Here is a 27831-nt window from a genome sequence, read left to right as displayed (position 1 = left end):
GTAAAAAAATCCTTAAATTCCATCCCTGGGTGCGTGTCAGAGAGAGAGAGGGGAGGAGAGAGAGAGAGAGAGCGAGAGAGAGAGGGGGGGAGAGAGAGAGAGAGCGAGACGGGGAGAGAGAGTGGGAGAGAAAAGGAGAGAGGGAGAGCGAGATTGCTGGAGAGGGGTAGAGTGGGAGGGGGGAGAGAGAGAGAGAGAGAGAGAGAGGGAGAGAGAGGGGGAGAGGGGGATACAAAAGGAGAGAGGGAGAGGGGGAGAGAGGGGGGGGAGAGAGGGAAAGAAAGGGAGAGAGGGGGAGAGAGGGAGAGAGAGGGAGAGAGGGAGAGGGGGAGAGAGGGGAGAGAGGGAGAGGGGAGAGAGAGAGAGAGGGGGGAGGGAGGGAGAGAGGGGGAGAGAGAGAGAGAGGAAGAGAGAGAGAGGGGAAGAGAAAGGGAGAGAGGGGGAGAGAAAGGGAGAGAGGGGGAGAGAGAGAGGGAGAGAGGGGGAGAGGGATATTGCTGGAGAGGGGGAGAGGGAGAGAGAGAGGGGGAGAGAGAGAGAGGAAGAGAGAGAGAGAGAGAGGAAGAGAGAGAGGGGAAGAGAAAGGGAGAGAGGGGGAGAGAAGGGGAGAGAGAGGGAGAGAGGGGTGAGCGAGATTGCTGGAGAGGTGGAGAGAGAGAGGGGGAGAGAGGGAGGGAGGGGGAGAGAGGGAGATGGGGGAGAGAGAGGGAGATGGGGAGAGAGAGAGAGAAAGGGAGAGGGGGGGAGAGAGAGAGGGGGAGAGGGGGAAAGAAAGGGATAGAGGGGGAGAGGGAGAGAGAGTGAGAGGGAGAGAGAGGGGAGAAAGGGAGAGGGGGAAAGAGAGGGGGAGAGGGGGAAAGAGAGAGGGGAAAAGAGGGGGAGACGGGAAGAGAGAGAGAGCGAGAAAGAGAGAGAGAGAGAGAGAGAGAGGGGCTGTCCTTAGATAACGATTCAGCAAACATTTGGATCAGTGACACAGAACAATGATTCTTCGTGAAGGTGGAGCAGTTACAGTCAGACGGCTAAATCCATTCATCCATCCACTAACACTACACTTTCCCCTGGAAAGATAACAGTGTAGTTCAGCTACTTTAACTTCAGTAATTCATAAACGCTAAAGTTCATCGAAGATAGCAGAACGAAAACAGTTGACTTTTGGTCGTCTTATTGGGACCAACCGACAGCCCACCTATTCACACACACAATATGTGAGTGGCGATATCTGTATTATTAGATGACAGTGCAGCGGTAGTTTGGGTCGGCGGACACGCTGGAGCTGTCTGTCTTGATCACAGTGGTCTTGGAGGAGTTCTGCTGCGAACTCCTCAAATCCTTCCTGTGACTGAGACGCTCGCGGTAGTTCTGAGCGAAGATGAGCAGCATCAGAGGGTTGATGCAGCTGTGGGAATAACTCAGACAGATCGTGATGTTGTAGACATACACAAAGGTGTTGGTTGGCCTGTTGTTGCTCAAGTTAATCACCTGGATCACGTGATACGGGCTCCAGCACACCAGGAAGAGAGCAATGACCATCACCACGGTCTTGGTGGCGCGCTTCGCCCAGACAGACTGTTTACGCTTGACTCGGCGGATGGATCTGAAGACGTGGTAAAGGGTGAGGGAGTAGAAGGTAGAGATGATGATGAGAGGGAAGATGAAGCCCAGGATGGACTGGTAGAGAGTGTACCAGTACATGTCCTCAGGCCCGTCCAGAAACATCATGCATATCTCCAAGTTGCTCTTCCTCACCACCATGGCGTAGATCATGACGGGCACGGTCAGCAGGAAGCTGCCGACCCACACCAGGATGTTGATGATGATGGTCCACTGGATTGTCCGCTTGTCTGAGCTGGGGTGGACGATGGCAATGTATCTAGAAACAAAGAGACACATCCGTTAGAGACCAGGGGTAAAGTTATGTACCTGGGTTGTGCCCCAATTGCACCCCGTTCCCTATGTAGTGCACTAATTTTGACCAGAGCCCATTCCTTAGACAGTGCACTACTTTGACCCAAAAGTAATTACATTTACATTTTAGCAGACGCTCTTATCCAGAGCGACTTACAGTAGTGAATGCATACATTTCATTTTTTTTTTCTGTACTGGTCCCCCGTGGGAATCGAACCCACAACCCTGGCGTTGCAAACACCATGCTCTACCAACTGAGCCACACGGGACCACAGTCATGCACTACAGTGCCTTGCAAAAGTATTCATCCCCCTTGGCGTTTTTCCTATTTTGTTGCATTACAACCTGTAATTTAAATGAATTATTATTTGGATTTCATGTAATGGACATACACAAAATAGTCCAAATTGGTCAAGTGAAATGAAAAAAAAACTGCAAAAAATAACTTGTTTTTAAAAAAAAAATTAAAAAAGAAAAAAACGGAAAAATGGTGCGTGCACATGTGTTCACTCCCTTTGCTATGAAGCCCCTAAATAAGATCTGGTGCAACCATTTACCTTCAGAAGTCACATAATTTGTTAAATAAAGTCCACCTGTGTACAATCTAAGTGTCACATGATCTGTCACATGATCTCAGTATATATACACCTGTTCTGAAAGGCCCCAGTGTCTGCAACACCACTAAGCAAGGGGCACCACCAAGCAAGCGGCACCATGAAGCCCAAGGAGCTCTCCAAACAGGTCAGGGACAAAGTTGTTGAGTTATAAAAAAAATATCAGAAACTTTGAAATCCCGCGGAGCACCATTAAATCCATTATTAAAAATTGAAAAGTATCTGTCCATAGGACCACTTTAAGCCGTACACTCCACAGAGCTGGGCTTTACGGAAGAGTGGCCAGAAAAAAAGCCATTGCTTAATTAAAGAAAAAAATAACCAAACACGTTTGGTGTTTACCAAAAGGCATGTGGGAGACTCCCCAAATATATGGAAAAAGGTACTCTGGTCAGATGAGACTAAAATTTAGCTTTTTGGCCATCAAGGAATATGCTATGTCTGGCACAAACCCAACACCTCTCACCACCCCGAGAACACCATCCCCACAGTGAAGCATGGTGATGGCAGCATCATGCTGTGGGCATATTTTTCATTGGCAGGGACTTTGAAACTGGTCAGAATTGAAGGAATGATGGATGGCGCTAAATATAGGGAAATTCTTGAGGGAAACCTGATTCAGTCTTCAAGATATTTGAGACTGGGACGGAGGTTCACCTTCCAGCAGGACAATGACCCGAAGCATACTTCAGAAGTTACACTTGAGTGGTTTAAGGGGAAACATTTACAGGACAATAGGGAGGTTGGTTGGGGAGGACAGGTGGGTGTACACTATGACCATCTGCCATGTTCGAGACACGTCAGGGACAACTGTAGCATTTTTAGTTTGGTAGTTACAGTCTTGTCCCATCACTGTAACTCCCGTACGGACTCGGGAGAGGCAAAGGTCGAGAGCCATGCGTCATCCGAAACACAACCCCCACCAAGCCACACTGCCCGCTTAACCCGGATGTCAGCCGCACCAATGTGTTGGAGGAAGCACTGTACAGCTGGCGCCCGAAGTCAGCGTTCATGCATCTGGCCGGCACAAGGAATCACAAGAGTGTGATGGAACAAGGACATCAGAGCCAGCCAAACCCTCCCCTAACCCAGATGACACTGGGACAATTGTGCTCCACCTCATGGGTCTCCCGGTCATGGCCGGCTGCGACACAGCCCAGGATTGAACCTGGATCGGTAGTGACGCCTATTGCACTGCGATGCAGTGCCTTAGACCACTGCGCCACTCAGACCTTAACCCGTTTCACCTAACCTGCTAAGGTTAGGAAAACAGATTATTGTATTCAGGGATTTGAGTGTTTTGTGAAGAGATACAGATTATAGAAAACAGATTATTGTATTCAGGGATTTGACTGTGTTGTGAAGAGATACAGATTATAGAAAACAGATTATTGTATTCAGGGATGTGACTGTGTTGTAAAGAGATACTGTAGATGTACTTGAGTTCATGTGTATGTGCAGACAGATGTACATATTATGGGTGGTCACGTTTGTGGCGTGTGTGTGTGTGTGTGTGTGTGTGTGTGTGCGCATGCGTGTGTTTATGCACAATGTGATACTGAGTGAGATTTAATTTGGTATTTGCCATAGTGTTCATTGAAAGCCAGTGTGATAATGTGATGTTCCAATCTTAGTACACACACGATGTGTCTGCGATATCTGAACGTGTAACAGAACAGAGATTTTGAATCAGTCAAAACAAGTCAGAGTACTGTCGCTCCATGAATGTGAAAGTCTAGAGTAGAGGGGATGGAGACAAAGAACGTGTTCCCCAAAATAGCACAAAAGTATCTCTACACAGATCATTCAGGAGACTCCACTGTGAGGATTATTTATTTTGTTCTTCCGTTTTTTTTTAAAATTTAACTAGGCAAGTCAGTGAAGAACAAATTTTTATTTTCAATGACAGCTCTAGGAACAGTGGGTAAACTGTCTTGTTCAGGGGCAGAACGACAGATTTGTACCTTGTCAGCTTGGGGATTTGAACTTGCAACCCTTTTGGTTACTAGCCCAACACTCTAACCGCTAGGCGACGCTGCCACCAGTAACAAACATCACTTTTTACCCAGTCCAGTCTAGTCCAGACAGAGGCATGTGCATGTCTTGTGTATGTCATGTGAATGTCATGTGTATGTCATGTGAATACACAGACAGAATAAACACCATAACTAAATAGTATTTGTCTACTAGGTATTTGTCATCCCAAGAAAAGCAAACAGTAATTAGTTAACCTGGAATAGAAGGTTTTGTGTTTGAATACCACCTATTCATACAGGTTTTTTTTCTTCCTGAGAGCAGTCGGGACTCTAATCATGATGTTACATTAAATAAATCTAATAATGTCATGAGTGAATCAGTTGGTAAGAGCATTGGCTTCATTTTAAAAGCACTCTTATTCTATATACAATGTCATTTTTTCAACAGTCCTATACTGCTAATTTGGTTGAAAATTAGTTAATGTCATTTTTGCTACATTAATAAACATACTTAATCATGTGGACAAGTATCCTGCCTTTATTTTATTGTGTTCAGGAGAAAATGGGGGGTCATGTTAGCAGTAACTGCATAAAGTTACTGTGAAAACCAAGGTAAATAAAAGCCATTTTTCTCAGTTCCACGCTATGAGCTGCTATTGCCTTTTTTGGTTTTTTGCTTGGTAGGGCAGTATATGCCCTGGTCAATAGTAGTGCACTATTAAGGGAATAGGGTGCCATTTGGGATGCACACACTGGCATAAGGTCATGGGTTCAATTCCTTCAAGGATCACATACCCATACTAAATGAATGAATGCACTCACTGTACTATAGGTCGTTTTGGATGAAAGCATCTGCAAAGTGGCACACCTTATACTATTATAATATCATACAATTTTAGGATGAATTGAGCTGGGAGCTGAAAAAGTCACATATAAGCTGTCATGAATAAGTAAATAAAGTTAGACTGATGACCGGCATACTGCTTGATGTACAACACGAAATCAACCACGGTTACGTCCCAAATAGCACCCTATTCCCTAAATAGTGTACTATATTTTACCAGAGTTCTATGAGCCCTTGTCAAAGTTAGTGCACTACATATGAAAAAAAGGGTACATTTGGGATGCATTGAATCCTAAAATAAATCCTAAAATAAACGATCAGAGATACAGGTTGTTGAAAACATTTTTTACTGCTGATGTTAAATCAAATCAAAGTTAAGTCTATTGCCATCTGCTGTACGATGCTGCTGTACTTAACCAGCGTGTGTCATATGTCTATGAAAGAAGGAACATAACCCTACAGCCATGTGACATCAAAGAACTAAAGAGGAAGAATTTGCTCTGCACTGGTTATATCTTTCATGATACTAAATATATCCAAGGCAGGCCAAGGGATGGAGAAAATACTGTAGAGATGTCTACATCTGGACCATAGAGATATTACTGTAGAGATGTCTACATCTGGACCATAGAGATATTACTGTAGAGATGTCTACATGACCATAGAGATATTACTGTAGAGATGTCTACATGACCATAGAGATATTACTGTAGAGATGTCTACATGACCATAGAGATATTACTGTAGAGATGTCTACATCTGGACCATAGAGATATTACTGTAGAGATGTCTACATCTGGACCATAGAGATATTACTGTAGAGATGTCTACATGACCATAGAGATATTACTGTAGAGATGTCTACATGACCATAGAGATATTACTGTAGAGATGTCTACATGACCATAGAGATATTACTGTAGAGATGTCTACATGACCATAGAGATATTACTGTAGAGATGTCTACATATGGACCATAGAGATATTACTGTAGAGATGTCTACATGACCATAGAGATATTACTGTAGAGATGTCTACATGGACCATAGAGATATTACTGTAGAGATGTCTACATGACCATAGAGATATTACTGTAGAGATGTCTACATATGGACCATAGAGATATTAGTGTAGAGATGTCTACATCTGGACCATAGAGATATTACTGTAGAGATGTCTACATGACCATAGAGAAATTACTGTAGAGATGTCTTCATATGACCATAGAGATATTACTGTAGAGATGTCTACATGACCATAGAGATATTACTGTAGAGATGTCTACATGACCATAGAGATATTACTGTAGAGATGTCTTCATATGATGGCCGGACAGTGGAGATACCAGTGTAATGTATATCCACATGACCCAGGGATGGACATGTAAATATGGATGTATTAATAACCAGAAAATGGTGCCTATGACCTTCCCATCAAATCAAATCAAAGATTGTCATGTACACAGATAATCAGGTGGAGCTAAATGCTTGGTCTGATTTGGCTGTGCTTTATTACTGAATTACTGAACCCTCTTGACCATGATACCCCAACTGGAGGCCTGAGCAACATTCGATTTTAATTATAATAATTATAATATTTTAATTGTATTTTTTATTTTTATTTTGGGGGGGGGGGGGGGGTTCGTTGTCGGAAGTAAGAGACCTTAAAAACACCATGAAATCAGCTCCAATTCATTTTTATTTAGGAAATCTGTTCCCAAGTATTCCCACGCATATACAGTGCATTTGGAAAGTATTCAGACCCCTTGACTTTTTCCCACATTTTGTTACGTTACAGAATTATTCTAAAATGTATTAAATCGTTTTTTTACTCATCAATCTACACACAATACCCTATAATGACAAAGCAAAAACAGGTTTTTAGACATTTTTTGCAAATGTATTACAAATTTAAAACTGAAATATCACATTTACATAAGTATTGAGACCCTTTACTCAGTACTATGTTGAGGCCCCTTTTGTTGCGATTGCAGACTCAAGTCTTCTTGGCTCTGACACTGCACTCTTGGCACACCTGTATTTGGGGAGTTTCTCCCATTCTTCTCTTTAGCTCCGTCAGGTTGGATGGGGAGCGTCACTGCACAGCTATTTCCAGGTCTCTCCAGAGATGTTCGATCGGGTTCAAGTCCAGGTTCTGCCTGGGCCACTCAAGGACATTCAGAGACTTGTCCCGAAGCCACTCCTGCGTTGTCTTGGCTGTGTGCTTAAGGTCTTTGTCCTGTTTGAAGGTGAACCTTCGCCCAGGTCTGAGGTCCTGAGTGCTCTGGAACAGGTTTTCATCAAGTATCTCTTCATAATTTGCTCCGTTCATCTTTCCCTTGATACTGACTAGTCTCCCAGTCCCTGCCGCTGAAAAACATCCCCACAGCATGATGCTGCCACCACCGTGCTTCACCGTAGGGATGGTGCCAGGTTTCCTCCAGACGTGACGCTTGGCATTCAGGCCAAAGAATCTTGTTTCTCATGGTCTGATAGTCCTTTAGGTTCTTTTTGGCAAACTCCAAGCGGGCTGTCATGTGCCTTTTACTGAGGAGTGATTTCCGTCTGGCCACTCTACCATAAAGGCCTGATTGGTGGAGTGCTGCAGTGATGGTTGTCCTTCTGGAAGTTTCTCCCATCTCCACAGAGGAACTCTGGAGCTTTGTCAGAGTGACCATCGGGTTCTTGGTCACCTCCCTGACCAAGGCCCTTCTCCCCCGATTGCTCACTTTGGCCGGGCGGCCAGCTATAGGAAGAGTCTTGGTAGTTCCAAACTTCTTCCATTTAAGAATGATGGAGGCCACTATGGTTTGGGGACCTTCAATGCTGCAGACATTTTTTGGTACCCTTCCGCAGATCTGTGTCTCGACATAATCCTGTCTCAGAGTTCTACGGACAATAGAATGGTGGCGGAAGGAAGGGATGGCTGGCATTTTACGTGCTCCTAACCAAATGTGCTATTTTGTTAGTTTTCTCGCATTGTTTGTAACTTCTTTTTTAACTTCTTTTGTACATAATGTTGCTGCTCTTGTCTCTTATGACCGAAAATAACTTCTGGACATCATAACAGCGATTACTCACCTCGAACTGGAAAAAAAAAAAAAATTCTTTAACGAGTCCGAAACGAAGGATATACTGCTTTCTCAGGAACGGGCCTTAAATTCCTGTCATTTGCGTGAAGAAAGACAAAAAGGGGACGGAGGTCAGGCTGCTTCTGAGAATTCGTAGGCGAGTGAGTAAACTACCAACAGGACATTAAAACCTGGAATATCTTATGTTTCACCTAGTCGTGGCTGAACGACGACAAGGATGATATAGAGCTGGCGGGATTTTCCATGCACCGGCTGGACAGAGATGCTACGTCTGGTAAGACGAGAGGCGGTGCTGCGTGTCTATTTGTCAATAACTGCTGCGTGATGTCTAATATTAATGGAAGCCTTACAAACCTAATCCAGGTAACAAAATGTGGAGAAAGGGAAGGGGTCTGAATACTTTCAGAATGCACTGTATATACAGTACCAGTAAAAAGTTTGGACACACCTACTCATTCAAGGGTTTTTCTATATTTTAACTATTTTCTACATTGTAAACTCAGCAAAAAAAGAAACGTCCTCTCACTCACTGTCAACTGCGTTTATTTTCAGCAAACTTAACATGTGTAAATATTTCTATGAACATAACAAGATTCAACAAGTGAGACATAAACTGAACAAGTTCCAACAGACATGTGACTAATAGAAATGGAATAATGTGTCCCTGAACAAAGAGGGGGGTTTGGGGGGTCAAAATCAAAAGTAACAGTAACAGTCAGTATCTGGTGTGGCCACCAGCTGCATTAAGTACTGCAGTACATCTCCTCCTCATGGACTGCACCAGATATACCAGTTCTTGCTATGAGATGTTACCCCACACTTCCACCAAGGCACCTGCAAGTTCCCGGACATTTCTGGGCGGAATGGCCCTAGCCCTCACCCGCCGATCCAACAGGTCCCAGATGTGCTCAATGGGATTGAGATCCGGGCTCTTCGATGGCCATGGCAGAACACTGACATTCCTGTCTTGCAGGAAATCACGCACAGAACGAGCAGTATTGCTGGAGGGTCATGTCAGGATGAGCCTGCAGGAAGGGTACCACATGATGGAGGAGGATGTCTTCCCTGTAACGCACAGCATTGAGATTGCCTGCAATGACAACAAGCTCAGTCCGATGATGCTGTGACACACTGCCACACTGCCAGGCTGTATAAGGGCTATTTGACCAAGGAGAGTGATGGAGTGCTGCATCAGATGTCCTGGCCTCCACAATCACCCGGCCTCAACCCAATTGAGATGGTTTGGTTAAAGCAGCCAACAAGTGCTCAGCATATGTGGGAACTCCTTCAAGTGTGTTGGAAAAGCATTCCTCGTGAAGCTGGTTAAGACAATTTCAAGTGTGTGCAAAGCTGCCATCAAGGCAAAGGGTGGTTAATTTTTTTAACTTTGTTTCTATTGAACACAAATAAAGGCATTTTAATTAATTATATGAAAACTGCCTTGGTCCTCCTTTCTTTTCGCAAAGGGTGGTTACTTTTAAAAATCTCAAATATAAAATATATTTTGATTTGTTTAACACTTTGGTTACTACTTGATTCCATATGTGTTATTTTATAGTTTTGATGTATTCACTATTATTCTACAATGCAGAAAATAGTAAAACAAATTAAGAAAAACTCTGGAATGAGTAGGTGTGTCCACACTTTTGACTGGTACTGTAGGTTTGAAAAGGATTATTTTTAAGTCAAATATTATATCTGTTTGCACTTCTTGTGCTCAATCTGCAATTTCATTTGTAATAAAGCTCCGGTCCCGACCATCCGCTCAGTAGATTTGACATTTTAGTCATTTATCAGACGCTCTTATCCACATTTCATACATTTCTTTCTGTACTGGTCCCCCGTGGGAATCGAACCCACAACCCTGGCGAACACCATGATCTACCAATTGAGCCACACGGGATCCCTGCTCTTGACCATTGGCCAGGGTCATATATTAAACGGCTGCATAACAGTAATGTGTTCTTCTTAATAACGTATAGGTTCTAACTATGTTATAATCATATCCTAAACCAGGTTATATCTAACTGAATACATGAAGGTAATAGAGGAGGGAGACTTAATTGATGCTATATTCGACTACTGTCTTTGTTATGATCAAACTGACACCTATTGAATTTGAAGAGATGGAGACTTACCTGTCAATACATAGCACCGTTACAATCCCCACGGTAGTGAACTGGTTGCTTACATCCACCACCACAACAGCTTTGCACATGAAGTTCCCGAACACCCACTGTCTGTCCCGGACCAGCTGGTGAATGTTGAAGGGCATCACCAACAAGAAGAGCATATCTGCGACGGCCAAGTTCAGCACGTAGATGTCCGAGACAATCTTTTTCTTACATGTCGCCACTGCGTAAATCACCAAACCGTTGGCGATCACTCCTATTGTACACAGGATGCCGTATATGGACGGGAATATGTGCATGAAAGTCGCCAGGTCGATGAAGCTGGGTGAGGACTGAGTCTTGTTCACACATGACGAGTTGTTGGTGAAGTTACTTACTTCTTTGTAATTACAAAATATGTCCGAGCTATTTATAATCATCTTTAGATCTTTAGATATTTGCCGCCCTGGTCGTGATTGATAACGCGCGGATCAGTATTATGCTATAGATAAGCAGCAACACTGTCAAGCCGACAAGTCATACTGTACTAGCTTCTATCCAGATTTCAAGCGGCACAACTTGGACACCTATTCTGGATAAACTGCTGCGCGCGTATCCTTTGGTTCATGCACTTCTTTATCTTGTAATGGACTACAGCTCAACACTAGCATGTGTTTCGATGAGATTCTGCAGAAGGATCGATCATTCTCACACCAAACTTGGGAACTAGCTGATGCCTCTTTGAGAACACATTATTCACTCAGGACTGGACCTCCCCGTTCGTCTCCACTGCGCTCTCTCCCTACCCAATAGCGCACTTCATTTTCGCTGACTCAGTGAACGATAAAACAATCCGATTGTAGTCTCCTCCATTCAAAAGATCCCTCGCTTGTTCATTTAACACGTCATAAAACATCAATCAAGTTTAGAGAAAACTGATTGGGAGATAAGTGAGTAAATCGTACCACTTTTTTTTTTTAAATCTGTTTCTTGCTCTGAAAAACAGCTCATCCATGCACCCTGTTGCGCATGTCAGAAGTAAATTGACTTGTGTCACGATGTTTTGATTAAATGTTGCTCCATCCAGATGGACAACATCAATGACAGAATCACATAGATTGGTTCAAATATACAGCCAAGGATTCAATGAAGAATCATTAAACAATTATACATTATTTTAGTCAACAGATCCTTTAGTATGTTATAAAGGAATCAAACCCAGTATGTTAGAAATGAAAAATATCCTTTCAGTGGAGGCTCCTCAGAGGAGGAAGGGGAGGACCATCCTCTTCAGTGAATTTTATACAAAACATTTAAATTTTTTTTTATAAAGTTTTCCTTTTTAGGTAAAACTATAATAAATATTAACAAGTCACCAAATCATTTATTGAAACACAATATTTTGCAATGAAGATCTACAGTAGCCTCAACAGCACTCTGTAAGGTATCACCATGGTGTAGCCGGAGGACAGCAACTTTCGTCCTCCTCTGGGTACATTGACTACAAAACCTAGGAGCCTCATGGTTCTCACCCCCTTCCATAGACTTACACAGTAATTATGACAACTTCCAGAGGACGTCCTCCAACCTATCAGAGCTCTTGCAGCATGAACTGACCTGTTGTCCACCCAATCAAAGGATCAGAGAATTAATCTAGTACTGAAAGCATAAACTACTGCTAGCTAGCAAATACAGCTAGCTAGTTTAGCCTACCCAAACACCCTGGTCAAACAGAGGGATGCAATGTTAGCTAGCTGGCTATGACTATCCAACACAACACTGGAACTCTTCCAAGTCAAGGTATGCTTTTGGTTTTACTAATTTATTGCCACCGGGGCCCGCCGGTGTAGCTGCTTAGCAGGTTTGTAGCAGGTTTACTAACGCGTTAGGTTGGCTACTTTTAATTAAAAAAAATTGCTTACTACATGATTCCATATGTGTCATTTCGTAGTTTTGACGTCTTCAAATACAACGTGGCTGCTATGAAAGTAAACTGTGTTTACCGGTGATCAGAGTGCTCAGGGCGGTATTGAATGTCTGTCACTGTCCATCACTTTATGTTTTTCTCTCGACCTGTGTGCACCTACGTTGTAAACTTTCATTCATAGGCTAGGTTGTAGCAACCTCGTGATGGGTACAGGGAACATTAGAGTATCATGTAGTAGCCTAAACCTGTTGATGTTACATTGTACTGGGTGAATGGAATTTGAAGGACAGTCAACCAATATACTGTAATAGAAATAAGGCCATGCTCATAACAACAACAAAAAATTGTCCTCACTCATCTTAAACGGCACTGACCGCCACTGGATCCTTTAGTGTTATGAATGAAACAGATTATTTAGTATATTATGAATGAAAAATATCCTTTAGTGTTATGAATGAAACAGATTATTTTGTATACAGTGGGGGGCGAAAGTATTTGATCCCCTGCTGATTTTGTACGTTTGCCCACTGACAAAGAAAGGATCAGTCTATAATTTTAATGGTAGGTTTATTTGAACAGTGAGAGACAGAATAACAAAAAAAATATCCAGAAAAACGCATGTCAAATATTTTATAAATTGATTTGCATTTTAATGAGGGAAATAAGTATTTGATCCCCTCTCAATCAGAAAGATTTCTGGCTCCCAGGTGTCTTTTATACAGGTAACGAGCTGAGATTAGGAGCACACCCTTAAAGGGAGTGCTCCTAACCGCAGCTTGTTACCTGTAAAAAAGACACCTGTCCACAGAAGCAATCAATCAATCAGACTCCAAACTCTCCACCATGGCCAAGACCAAAGAGCTCTCCAAGGATGTCAGGGACAAGATTGTAGACCTACAGAAGTCTGGAATGGGCTACAAGACCATCGCCAAGCAGCTTGGTGAGAAGGTGACAACATTTGGTGCGATTATTCGCAAATGGAAGAAACACAAAAGAACTGTCAATATCCCTTGGCCTGGGGCTCCATGCAAGATCTCACCTCGTGGGGTTGCAATGATCATGAGAACGGTGAGGAATCAGCCCAGAACTATCTCAAGGCAGCTGGGACCATTGTCACCAAGAAAACAATTGGTAACTCACTACGCCGTGAAGGACTGAAATCCTGCAGCGCCCGCAAGGTCCCCCTGCTCAAGAATACATATACATGCCCATCTGAAGTTTGCCAATGAACATCTGAATGATTCAGAGGACAACTGGTGAAAGTGTTGTGGTTAGATGAGACCAAAATGGAGCTCTTTGGCATCAACTCAACTCGCCGTGTTTGGAGGAGGAGGAATGCTGCCTATGACCCCAAGAACACCATCCCCACCGTCAAACATGGAGGTGGAAACATTATGCTTTGGGGGTATTTTTCTGCTAAGGGGACAGGACAACGTCACCGCATCATTGGACGGGGCCATGTACTGTCAAATCTTGGGTGAGAACCTCCTTTCCTCAGCCAGGGCATTGAAAATGGGTCGTGGATGGGTATTCCAGTATGACAATGACCCAAAACACACGGCCAAGGCAACAAAGGAGTAGCTCAAGAAGAAGCACAATAAGGTCCTGGAGTGGCCTAGCCAGTCTCCAGACCTTAATCCCATTGAAAATCTGTGGAGGGAGCTGAAGGTTCGAGTTGCCAAACGTCAGCCTCAAAACCTTAATGACTTGGAGAAGATCTGCAAAGAGGAGTGGGACAAAATCCCTCCTGAGATGTGTGCAAACCTGGTGGCCAACTACAAGAAACGTCTGACCTCTGTGATTGCCAACACGGGTTTTGCCACCAAGTACTAAGCCATGTTTTGCAGAGGGGTCAAATACTTATTTCCCTCATTAAAATGCAAATCATTTTATAACATTTTTGACACGCATTTTTCTGTATTTTTTGTTGTTATTCTGTCTCTCACTGTTCAAATAAACCTACCATTAAAATTATAGACTGACCATTTCTTTGTAAGTGGGCAAACGTACAAAATCAGCAGGGGATCAAATACTTTTTCCCCTCACTGTAGTAGCCTAAACCTATCAATGTTACGTTGAACTGGGTGAATGGAATATGAATGACGGTCATCCAATATACTGTAATAGAAATAAGGCCATGCTCATAACAACAACAAAAAATTGTCCTCACTCATCTTAAATGGCACTGACCGCCACTGGATCTTTAGTGTTATGAATGAAACAGATTATTTAGTATATTATGAATGAAAAATATCCTTTAGTGTTGTGAATGAAACAGATTATTTACTATATTATGAATGAAAAATATCCTTTAGTGTTATAAACTAAACAGATTCTTTAATGTTATAAATTTAACAGATCCTTTAGATTGCTTGTTGTATTCAGCGCGTGTGACAAATACATTTTGATTTGATTCGATTTGAATCGGACATAGGTTATGAGACAGAGAGCGAGAGAGAGAGAGACAGAGAGAGACGAGAGCAGAGGAAGAGAGAGGGGCAGAGAGAGAGAGACAGAGAGACAGAGAGAGAGACGAGAGAGAGGGCAGAGAGACGAGGGGGGCAGAGAGAGACGGCATGGAGAGGAGGGAGAGAGACAGAGAGAGTGAGACAGAGAGACAGAGAGAGACAGAGAGAGACGAGAGAGGAGACAGAGAGACAGAGACGATAGAGAAAGACAGAGAGAGACATAGAGAGACATGGAGAGGGAGGGACAGAGAAAGAGAGAGAGACAGAGAGAGAGAGACAGAGAGAGAGAGAGAGACAGAGAGAGACAGAGAGAGTGAGACAGAGAGACAGAGACAGAGAGACAGAGAGAGAAAGACAGAGAGAGACATAGAGAGACATGGAGAGGGAGGGACAGAGAGAGAGACAGAGAGAGAGAGAGACAGAGAGAGAGACAGAGAGAGAGAGAGACAGAGAGAGTGAGACAGAGAGACAGAGAGAGAGAGACAGAGAGAGAGAGAGAAAGACAGAGAGAGACATAGAGAGACATGGAGAGGGAGGGACAGAGAGAGAGAGAGACAGAGAGAGACAGAGAGAGAGAGAGAGAGAGAGACAGAGAGAGTGAGACAGAGAGACAGAGAGAGACATAGAGAAGGAGGAACAGAGAGAGAGGTTTATGTTGATTAATCAAGGCCTTCCTTTTTTGGGCACTTTCCTGACAAACACTCATGTGTTCAGATTGTTGTGACAAAGGTTATGAACAGAATTGGAACTCATTCATGTGCTGCTTTGTTAGAGTATACAATATAGAGATTATGGAGTGCTAAATGACAGTACGTTGAAGTTTACAGTGAAAATAGAGAAGAATCCAATATTGACGACGGTGACTATCAGTTTTTACTTCTCTCTGTGCTTGTCGTTCTGAGTTCTGAGGATAACTGAATTCACGTTGTTCTGTTAGAACTTGTCTGAGGTCATAATTCGGTGGAAGAGGCTTGCAGTTTTAATTCCGTCTGAATGAATATCATTACAGGTCACACTGGACAATTTTAATTGTTGTGTGTGGTATTTTGATTGCTCAGAGGATGTCTCTGCGACAAGGGTATGTTATCGCAAAGGTCAAGATCGGCGATTTAAAAATGTATTGTACACTATTAACGGAATGGGTGATAAGGGATATGAATAATCATGCTTTCTCTACATTCACAAACACAAACAGACCTCACAGAGCCGCTGGACAGCAACACATTTAGACCAAACCAAATCACGAGAAAGCAAATTGAATTGAATAATTAAAATGCATATGTTCCTGTACATGTAATTTGATATGATCTGTATGGAGGACAAAGAATAGAGAGAGAGAGAGAGAGAGAGAGAGAGAGGGAGGGAGAGAGAGAGATAGAGAGAGACACACAGAGAGAGATAGAGAGAGATAAAGAGAGAGTGTGAGAGAGAGATAAAGAGAGAGTGTGAGAGAGAGATAAAGAGAGAGTGTGAGAGAGAGACAGAGAGAGAGAGACAGAGAGAGAGAGAGAGAGAGAGACAGAGAGACAGACAGACAGAGAGACAGAGAGAGACAGACAGAGAGAGAGACAGAGAGACAGAGAGAGACGGAGAGAGAGAGAGAGACGGAGAGAGAGAGAGAGACAGAGACAGAGATAGAGACAGAGAGAGACAGAGAGAGAGAGACAGAGAGAGACAGAGAGAGAGACAGACAGAGAGAGAGAGAGACAGAGAGAGAGAGAGAGACAGACAGACAGACAGACAGACAGACAGACAGACAGACAGACAGACAGACAGACAGACAGACAGACAGACAGACAGACAGAGAGATAGAGAGAGAGACAGACAGAGAGAGAGAGAGACAGAGAGAGAGAGACAGAGAGAGAGACGGAGAGAGAGACAGAGATAGAGACGGAGAGAGAGAGAGAGAGAGAGCGAGTGCGAGAGAGACAGAGAGAGACAGAGAGAGAGAGAGAGAGAAAGAGAGAGAGGAGAAAACAAGTTCACTAAACAGTGGACAGTGCTGTCTTACTCACGGCTGATAACATCACATGCTTAGGTTGTCATATGATGTCTCTGTCTCGCTCTCTCTCTCCCAATCTCTCTCCTTCTCCCAATCTCTTTCTCTTTCTCTCTCTCTCTCGCTCTCTCTCTCTCTCTCCCAATCTCTCCTAATCTCTCTCTCTCTCTCTCTCTCTGTTTCACACACACACACACACACACACACACACACACACACACACACACACACACACACACACACACACACACACACACACACACACACACACACACACACACACACACACACACACTTAAACATGTAAGTCATGCAGCCCCCCCCCAAAAAAAATTTGCTTTAGGCCTGAACTTTCCCCAAGTCTATTGCTGGCCCCATCTCTACCCTGACGTTGATGTTCAGTGTCGTAGAGAGACATTATGGATATTGTCCTTGAGGTTAAAACATGTGATTAATCGGATGGAGAAGATGTTTTGAGAGGCAATTGGTAGTGTTATTTCAGCGGCAGTGAAACACCAAATACAGAAGTAGGATCTTCATTTGATCACTCTTTTGTTGCTGAGAATGTCCCTCCACTACAGGAAATGCAAACTTGTAGTGTATTAGACTTTTTTTTAATTATTCAAAAGTTTGTCATTTCCACTTTCAAATTTTAAACATGATTTGCCCTAATGAAAAATGTATCAACCCCTACAAAAATGAATTATAATCCACATCATAATTCAAATTTCCTGTTGCTGCAGGATTATTTTCCTGATATAGCAAACTGGCTCAAATTAAGATCCAGCATCTGTAAATTCTTTATATGTCAATCGTTGCTAGGAGTGGTGGTAGGCGTCAGGCGCAGAGAGCAGAGGTAAGGAACTGTGTGTTTATTAAATAAAACACAACACGAACGACGCCAACACAAACGGCGTGGAAAAATGCAAAGTGCCCAGAACAGGCTCGCATAAAATATAACAATTGTAGATCGCCAGCACATCCAAATACAAAACACAACCTGACGCTAAATAATCCCGCACAAACCTGGGCGGGCTACCCAGGCTTAAATAACCAAAATCAAAAGACCCAAATGAGGAACAGGTGCAAACAATAAGACAAACCAAACGAAAAGGAAAAAAGGATCAGCGGCGGCTAGTAGGCCGGTGACGACGACCGCCGAGCGCCGCCCGAGCAGGCAGGGGAGCCACCTTCGGTGGGATTCGTGACATTATAAACCTTAATTATTCTTATTTTAAATGTATATAGTTCTGTTCTTGTCTATTAATGTTCTGTGTTATGTCATGTTTCAATGTTTTGTGTGGAGCCCAGGAAGAGTAGCTGCAGCTTTCGCAACAGCTAATGGGTATCCTAATATATAGATCACACTGAAACCTAATGCTAGAGTCCATAGTTTTGATGGAAATTCTGCTTGTGGCAACGATAATGATGTCAAACAAATACACACAAAGATATCCTTTTATAAATCATTTGACTTGTCATCTCGGATCTCAACTGGATCTCATAGTGCTGTGACAAGTGAAGCAGCACACGTATGAAAAAATACAACATCAGATAGATATGGAAAGTTCTATATTACAGTAAAGGACTCTGGATAGATAGATAGATAGATAGATAGATAGATAGATAGATAGATAGATAGATAGATAGATAGATAGATAGATAGATAGATAGATAGATAGATAGATAGATAGATAGATAGATAGATAGATAGATAGATAGATAGATAGATAGATAGATAGATAGATAGATAGATAGATAGATAGATAGATAGATAGATAGATAGATAGATATGGAATGTTCTATATTACAATAAAGGTCTCTGGATAGATTGATTAATACAACGTCTGGGTCTAATCCTGAATGCTGATGGGTTAAAAATGCATTCCAGCCAGTGTCTATTCCACAAGTTACCAATACATCTATGACGTTGAAATGCCTATTTACTCTGTTCCATCTGACTGCGCGCAATCCACTGTCTCATCCTGCCCAGACAGGAAGTTATGAACTTGATCTTCGCTATAAAAATAATCTAGATATTATCTCGACATTTCTTTTAGACTAATGTTTCGTTTTCAACAGCAGGAGATTTGTATAAACCTTGCTGACTGTCTCTCTGACATTTACAACATTGTTTCAATATTCAAATTCGATCTCCAGCTGTCCCATAGTAATGAACGTGTTGGGGTTGGGAGTCAGGATGAGACAGACAGACAGACAGGCAGACAGACAGACAGGCAGGCAGGCAGGCAGGCAGGCAGGCAGGCAGGCAGACAGGCAGGCAGGCAGGCAGGCAGGCAGGCAGGCAGGCAGGCAGACAGACAGGCAGGCAGGCAGACAGACAGGCAGGCAGACAGGCAGGCAGGCAGGCAGCAGACAGGCAGGCAGGCAGGCAGACAGGCAGACAGGCAGGCAGGCAGACAGGCAGGCAGGCAGGCAGACAGGCAGAGCAGGCAGGCAGACAGGCAGACAGGCAGGCAGGCAGGCAGACAGGCAGGCAGGCAGGCAGACAGGCAGGCAGGCAGGCAGGCAGACAGACAGACAGACAGACAGACAGACAGACAGACAGACAGACAGACAGACAGACAGACAGACAGACAGGCAGGCAGACAGGCAGGCAGGCAGGCACGCAAGCAGCGTTTCTCAACTAGTCGAAATCATGAATCAGCTGGCATAATTTTTTATGGATATATACAAAGAAATGTAAATTGAACGAAGGTCAAATAAAAAGAAGTGCAGCTAGTCTTTCCAGCTTCAGTTTGAAGTGATTGTGTTACCTGTGTTGTTAACTAGCTCCTCTGAACAAAAGTGTCCAGACGAGAGAGCACATTTTCTACGCCTGTCGAAATCTCGCCTCATTAGCTCATTGTTATGGATGTATACAAATAAATGTCACTAGAAAACAGCTTAAATAAATGCAAATGCAACTACTGTTGTTATTCTGGCTTCACTGTTTGACGTGACTGTAAGTTAGCCGTAGTTGGCTAAGCTAGCAAGCAAAGGGTAAGAACGTTGCCAGCCAGTATGGTAATGAAACATTTAGAACGAACGACTGGGTCGCGTCCATAGATACAGAACAAAAAGACTGAACGACTGGGTCATGTCTCTCGCAACTGAACCAATAGAACGAACGACCAGCTGGCTTGGGTAGCAACCCTAGATTTGTGTCGGGACTACATCTTATGGAAAGATGAAATAGTAGCGTAACGACCCTGGGTTTATAAGCGCGGATATAGACTCTGTGGCTTTAGCATGCTTTTGGGGCACAGTCGATAGCGTGCTGGACTTAACATGGATAGCGCGCTCTACGTAACATTGCAAAAATCAGAAACTTTCTGTTCAAACATGATGCAGAAAAATGTATCCATGCTTTTGTTACTTCTAGGTTGGACTACTGCAATGCTCTACTTTCCGGCTACCCGGATAAAGCACTAAATAAACTTCAGTTAGTGCTAAATACGGCTGCTAGAATCTTGACTAGAACCCAAAAATTTGATCATATTACTCCAGTGCTAGCCTCCCTACACTGGCTTCCTGTTAAGGCAAGGGCTGATTTCAAGGTTTTACTGCTAACCTACATTTACATTTACATTTTAGTCATTTAGCAGATGCTCTTATCCAGAGCGACTTACAGTAGGGAATGCATACATTTCATAAAAAAAAATTCTCCCATACATACATGGGCTTGCTCCTACCTATCTTTCTGATTTGGTCCTGCCGTACATACCTACACGTACGCTATGGTCACAAGACGCAGGCCTCCTAATTGTCCCTAGAATTTCTAAGTAAACAGCTGGAGGCAGGGCTTTCTCCTATAGAGCTCCATTTTTATGGAATGGTCTGCCTACCCATGTGAGAGACGCAGACTCGGTCTCAACCTTTAAGTCTTTACTGAAGACTCATCTCTTCAGTAGGTCCTATGATTGAGTGTAGTCTGGCCCAGGAGTGTGAAGGTGAACGGAAAGGCTGGAGCAACGAACCACCCTTGCTGTCTCTGCCTGGCTGGTTCCCCTCTCTCCACTGGGATTCTCTGCCTCTAACCCTATTACAGGGGCTGAGTCACTGGCTTACTGGTGTTCTTCCATGCTGTCCCTAGGAGGGGTGCGTCACTTGAGTGGGTTGAGTCACTGACGTGGTCTTCCTGTCTGGGTTGGCACCCCCCCTTGGGTTGTGCCGTGGCGGAGATCTTTGTGGGCTATACTCGGCCTTGTCTCAGGATGGTAAGTTGGTGGTTGAAGATTTCCCTCTAGTGGTGTGGGGGCTGTGCTTTGACAAAGTGGGTGGGGTTATATCCTGCCTGTTTGGCCCTGTCCGGGGGTATCATCGGATGGGGCCACAGTGTCTCCTGACCCCTCCTGTCTCAGCCTCCAGTATTTATGCTGCAGTAGTTTATATGTCGGGGGGCTAGGATCAGTCTGTTATATCTGGAGTATTTCTCCTGTCTCAGCCTCCAGTATTTATGCTGCACTAGTTTATGTGTCGGGGGGCTAGGGTCAGTCTGTTATATCTGGAGTATTTCTCCTGTCTTATCCGGTGTCCTGTGTGAATTCAGGTATGCTCTCTCTAATTCTCTCTCTTTTTCTCTTTCTTTCTTTCTTTCTTTCTTTCTTTCTTTCTTTCTTTCTTTCTTTCTTTCTTTCTTTCTCTCTCTCTGAGGACCTGAGCCCTAGGACCATGCCTCAGGACTACCTGACATGATGACTCCTTGCTGTCCCCTGTCCACCTGGCTGTGCTGCTGCTCAAGTTTCACCTGTTCTGCCTGCAGCTATAGAACCCTGACCTGTTCACCGGACATGCTACCTGTCCCAGACCTGCTGTTTTCAACTCTCTAGAGACAGCAGGAGCGGTAGAGATACTCTCAATGATCGGCTATGAAAAGCCAACTGACATTTACTCTTGAGGTGCTGACTTGTTGCACCCTCGACAACCACTGTGATTATTATTATTTGACCATGCTGGTCATTTATATTTCTAACTAAATATCACAGACCTGATTTTCCCTAGCAAAAAAATGCATCAACCCCAACAAATGTATAAATTCTTTATAATCCACATAATAATTTAAAAACAAAATTAGCTGTAGTGAGAGGAGAGACTGCATGCTAAAGACAATGAGACGGAATGTGTCTTTAATTATGTAACTTATTTTGAACAAAAACCAGGAATGAGTGAGTCACTCAGCCCTGTGCTTCTGTTTCTGATTCTGTTGCCCATTTAAGAGTTTAAAAAAACAAATATTCGACTGATTCTGTGATCACCAAGCCTCATGCAAACGCATCATTTCGGATAGAGCAATTTCACGAATCCGTCTGTTTTTAAATTTTGCTATGCTATATTAAAGGCTTTACAATTGTTTTTTCATCAGAACAGACTCTCTGGTGTAACTTCTAATATACACATAATATTGTAATTTAACAGCAACCGTTTGTCATACAACAGATCCACAGATGATGCAATCTCCATTGCACTCCGCACTGCCCTTTCCCACCTGGACAAAAGGATCTGGGGACCCAGATCGGAGGCTGAGAAGTTGCCATACCAGACAGTGATGCAACCGGTCAGGATGCTCTCGATGGTGCAGCTATAGAACCTTTTGAGGATCTGGCGACCCATGCCAAATCTTTTCAGTCTCCTGAGGGGGAATAGGTTTTGTCGTGCCCTCTTCACGACTGTCTTGGTGTGCTTGGACCATGTTCGTTTGTTGGTGATGTGGACATCAAGGAACTTGAAGCTCTCAACCTGCTCCACTACAGCCCCGTTGATGAGAATGGGGGCGTGCTCGGTCGTCTTTTGCCTATAGTCCCTAATTATCTCCTTTGTCTTGATCCCGTTGAGAGAGAGGTTGTTGTTCTGGCACCACACGGTCAGGTCTCTGACTTCCTCCCTATAAGCTGTCTCATCGTTGTCGGTGATCAGGCCTACCACTGTTGTGTCATCGACAAACTTAATGATGGTGTTGGAGTTGTGCCTGGCCGTGCAGTCATGAGTGAACAGGGAGTACAGGAGGGGACTGAGCAACGCACCCCTGAGGGGCCCCTGTGTTGAGGATCAGCGTGGCAGATGTGTTGTTACCTTCCCTTACCACCTGGGGGCGGCCCGTCAGGAAGTCCAGGATCCAGTTGCAGAGGGAGGTGTTTAGTCCCAGGGTCCTTAGCTTATTGATGAGCTTTGAGGGCACTATGGTGTTGAACACTGAGCTGTAGTCAATGAATAGCATCCTCACACAGGTGTTCCTTTTGTCCAGGTGGGAAAGAGCAGTGTTGAGTGCAATAGAGATCGCATCATCTGTGGATCCGTTGGGGCGGTATGTAAATTGGAGCGGGTCTAGGGTTTCTGGGATAATGGTGTTGATGTGAGCCATGACCAGCCTTTCAAAGCACTTCATGGCTGCAGATGTGAGTGCTACGGGTCGGTAGTCATTTAGGCAGGTTACCTTGGTGTTCTTGGGCACAGGGACTATGGTCCCTTTATCAATCCCACATAGTCTGTTCTAACAAAAAAAGTTTTAAGGTCTCTAGTACAGCCCATGTTAAAAAGAGTCAAATGCATTTGTGAATTCAATCGCTTTAGCCGACATGTTGCGGTATATTCATTTGTTGAATTATTCAAGGCTCCCTTTGTTATTTTGTTTTATAACTAAAATGTTTGACTTTATTTAAATGCATGGATGACTTGTAATGCTGTGTGATGACACACAAAAAAATGAATGATTGATTGATATACTGTATATTGAAGTAGGCCTTTATGCCAATAAGTAAGTTACGTCAAAACAGCTAGAGTAGAACAGAAACTCTTAGTTCTACATTAATACATTGATACATTCAATTACAGCTCTAAAATCAATCAAGGATAGAGTGAGGATTTCACACATCAGGCTGGCTGTCCTCTTTAGTCAGGCAGAATGACAGACCTAAGAGTTTATTTAATTGTAGACCTAAGAGGTTATTTAATTGTAGACCTAAGAATTCATTTAATTTTAGACTTAAGAGTTCTGTAGACGTCAATCATTTCATTTCAATAAAACTGAAATGGCATTTCAATAAAAACCTTGAACCCAACTTGTCCCTGACTTTTCCTAAAAATATGTGTATTTTACACTCTAGCAGTAGACTTACATTGAAATAAAATATGATAAAAGACTAAAACGTTTTGAACAGTTTATCCTCGATGCGTTATGAAGGTCTGCTGTACCATGTGTATTTTAACAGCAGAATAGCCGGGACTCATTGACTAGCCTACCAATAGTCACCAATAGTCACCAATAGTCACCAGTAGTCACCAGTAGTCACCAATAGTCACCAATAGTCACCAGTAGTCACCAATAGTCACCAGTAGTCACCAGTAGTCACCAGTAGTCACCAATAGTCACCAGTAGTCACCAATAGTCACCAGTAGTCACCAGTAGTCACCAATAGTCACCAATAGTCACCAGTAATCACCAATAGTCACCAGTAGTCACCAGTAGTCACCAGTAGTCACCAATAGTCACCAGTAGTCACCAGTAGTCACCAATAGTCACCAGTAGTCACCAGTAGTCACCAATAGTCACCAGTAGTCACCAATAGTCACCAATAGTCACCAGTAGTCACCAATAGTCACCAATAGTCACCAGTAGTCACCAGTAGTCACCAGTAGTCACCAATAGTCACCAGTAGTCACCAGTAGTCACCAGTAGTCACCAGTAGTCACCAGCAGTCACCAATAGTCACCAATAGTCACCAATAGTCACCAGTAGTCACCAGTAGTCACCAATAGTCACCAATAGTCACCAATAGTCACCAATAGTCACCAGTCTAATCTATTTAATATACACAATCACAAAGAAATCCATTCATATTTGGTTGAGGAAGATCTTAAAAAGAAATATGATATTAATACAATTTACTTCAAAATAACAGAAAATAGCATGTTTTAAGATTTATTTACCTGTGTTATAATAGCTGAGTCTACGACTGCACCATTTCAGTGAAATTAACTTGTTCATTTAGGAGACATCACATGCTTATATTCCCCTGACTTTTACAATATGAATATGATGTAATATAACAGAATGCAATTGAAGGGATATTTTCCCCAAATGGGGATTTTTGCTGATTGTCATCTGTAGTCATGGGACTGCGGTTATTCTAGGAAAACATTGTATTTTGAAAAGAGAGACAATCTGTAAAACATTTTGTGTTATTTGGTAAAACTAGGTTAATTAAAAAACCTTGGAATATGCTCGTTCAGGATAGGGTATAGCAATCAAAATGTCTGGCCCGCGTGGACCTCAAAGATGCCCTCTGCTGGTCAAACGAGCATTAATGGCAACAATGGCTGACAGTAAAATGATATGACATCATGCACTCCATACCATTCTGCAAGCTGTGCTGCAGTATGAAGCAACTTGTAATTGAGAACCCTCTGTACATGGACTCCTCCTGCCATGTCTCTACAAGCATTATTATATTGCAGCTTTTCAAGGCTCTCTGATAGGAGACTCTCAAACATTTTCTATCAGAGACATCTCCTATTTTTATTTAACTAGGCAAGTCAGTTAAGTACAAATTCTTGTTTACAATGACAGCCTAGGAACAGTGGGTTAACTGCCTTGTTCATGGGCAGAATGACATACTTTTACAGTTACTGGCCCAACGCTCTAACCACTAGACTACCTGCTGGTTACTGGTCCAACACTCTAACCACTAGACTACCTGCTGGTTACTGGCCCAACACTCTAACCACTAGGCTACCTGCTGGTTACTGGCCCAACGCTCTAACCACTAGACTACCTGCTGGTTACTGGCCCAACACTCTAACCACTAGACTATCTGCTGGTTACTGGTCCAACACTCTAACCACTAGGTTACCTGCTGGTTACTGGCCCAACACTCTAACCAATAGGCTACCTGCTGGTTACTGGCCCAACGCTCTAACCACTAGACTACCTGCTGGTTACTGGCCCAACGCTCTAACCACTAGGCTACCTGCTGGTTACTGGCCCAACGCTCTAACCACTAGGCTACCTGCTGGTTACTGGCCCAACGCTCTAACCACATAGACTACCTGCTGGTTACTGGCCCAACACTCTAACCACTAGGCTACCTGCTGGTTACTGGTCCAACACTCTAACCACTAGGCTACCTGCTGGTTACTGGCCCAACGCTCTAACCACATAGACTACCTGCTCGTTACTGGCCCAACGCTCTAACCACTAGGCTACCTGCTGGTTACTGGCCCAACGCTCTAACCACTAGGCTACCTGCTGGTTACTGGCCCAACACTCTAACCACTAGGCTACCTGCTGGTTACTGGTCCAACGCTCTAACCACATAGACTACCTGCTGGTTACTGGCCCAACGCTCTAACCACTAGGCTACCTGCTGGTTACTGGCCCAACGCTCTAACCACTTGACTACCTGCTGGTTACTGGCCCAACGCTCTAACCACTAGGCTACCTGCTGGTTACTGGCCCAACGCTCTAACCACATAGACTACCTGCTGGTTACTGGCCCAATGCTCTAACCACTAGACTACCTGCTGGTTACTGGCCCAACGCTCTAACCACTAGGCTACCTGCTGGTTACTGGCCCAACGCTCTAACCACATAGACTACCTGCTGGTTACTGGCCCAATGCTCTAACCACTAGACTACCTGCTGGTTACTGGCCCAATGCTCTAACCACTAGACTACCTGCTGGTTACTGGCCCAAAGCTCTAAGCACTAGGCTACCTACTGGTTACTGGCCCAACGCTCTAACCACATAGACTACCTGCTGGTTACTGGCCCAATGCTCTAACCACATAGACTACCTGCTGGTTACTGGCCCAACGCTCTAACCACATAGACTACCTGCTGGTTACTGGCCCAACGCTCTAACCACATAGACTACCTGCTGGTTACTGGCCCAACACTCTAACCACATAGACTACCTGACATTTGCCAATATAACAGAGGGGAGCGCCGGTCAAAATTCTCTTTGTGTCAATCTCACCGAGATGCCGGCGCGTCTCCCACGTCTCTGCCTGCAGTGTTTTGTTGGCCCATGAAGCAATGAAATCACATAGCACAGTAGCACTTCAAGGCTCAACTTGTTCTAAACTTGTTGGTGACATATTACTGCACAACAAGAGCATTGTGATTCTTAACCAGAAAAGAACAATAGGCTAGTAGAAGTACACTTTATTCTCCTCGTCATGTCTGCTTGACGTCGTCTCTACATTAGGTTAACGTTAGACATCATCTACATTGTGTTAATGTCAGACATCAAGGGGCATCTGGTAAATCAAATCAGATGGAATAGATATGCTAGATGTGGTTATTTTGACCAGACGACATTGTGTTTTTTTTTTTCTTCTCTCTGGTTCACTGTCTGCTCTCTTCACACAACGTGACCTCACTTCACCTGGTGGTGCCCGGCTTTAGCATGATGTCAAACCAACAACACACGATGAGGAGGTTTATAGATATGTGTAAAACTTTTATTGTCCATATGTAAAATAATAAATAGACAGAGATGTCTAAATTAAATTGTATATGTTCATAAAAACAAATACAGTCATATTGGTGTTTTTCTTCTTCTCTTCATTATTGTAACTTTCCTGTGTACTCATCCCAATCTACTATAACTGTGTTACCACCCAGTGGTGAAATAACGCTACTACATCTGGTCCTCAAAGCCCCATACATGCAAAGCCCTCTCTTTATTTATTTATTTCCCAGTGTGTATAATCCTTATTTACTGTAAATGTCTGCGGCAAAATAAAGATCCAGGCTGATAGTAGACATGCTTGTTAAATATCTGTATAATAGATTATAGTCAGTGGACTGTATCATTGGCAGCCTATGGCTTTATGGCAGATATTAAAACAGACATTTATCATGCAGGTGCTCTAGTAGCTTACAGCACCTGG

At 43.5% G+C, this 27831-nt stretch overlaps 1 protein-coding gene across 1 annotated transcript; it reads right to left on the bottom strand.

Moving 5' to 3' along the window:
• Window positions 1-746: 746 nt before the first annotated feature.
• On the bottom strand, window positions 747-11494 carry mchr2b (melanin concentrating hormone receptor 2b). Its single transcript, XM_014213293.3, has 2 exons — window positions 10572-11494; window positions 747-1873 (listed from the first exon to the last, which is right to left on the bottom strand). Exons 1-2 carry the CDS (start codon window positions 10982-10984, stop codon window positions 1231-1233), a joined length of 1056 nt encoding a protein of 351 aa, XP_014068768.3. The 5' UTR covers window positions 10985-11494; the 3' UTR covers window positions 747-1230.
• Window positions 11495-27831: the final 16337 nt, after the last annotated feature.

This window comes from Salmo salar, chromosome 05 (genome assembly GCF_965601325.2).
Source record: "Salmo salar chromosome 05, fSalSal1, whole genome shotgun sequence".
NCBI classification, from domain to species: Eukaryota; Metazoa; Chordata; class Actinopteri; order Salmoniformes; family Salmonidae; genus Salmo; species Salmo salar.
The sequence above is the reverse complement of the archived record's forward strand: the minus strand, read 5'-3'. Positions and strand labels throughout refer to the sequence as shown.

Bases quoted from the DNA above. Each gene is read 5' to 3' on its own strand.
- mchr2b (XM_014213293.3), bottom strand. From the start codon at position 10,984: ATGATTATAAATAGCTCGGACATATTTTGTAATTACAAAGAAGTAAGT. The intron at 1,874-10,571 runs GTAAGTCTCCAT...CTTTGTTTCTAG, and splicing joins ACGGTGCTATGTATTGACAG to ATACATTGCCATCGTCCACC.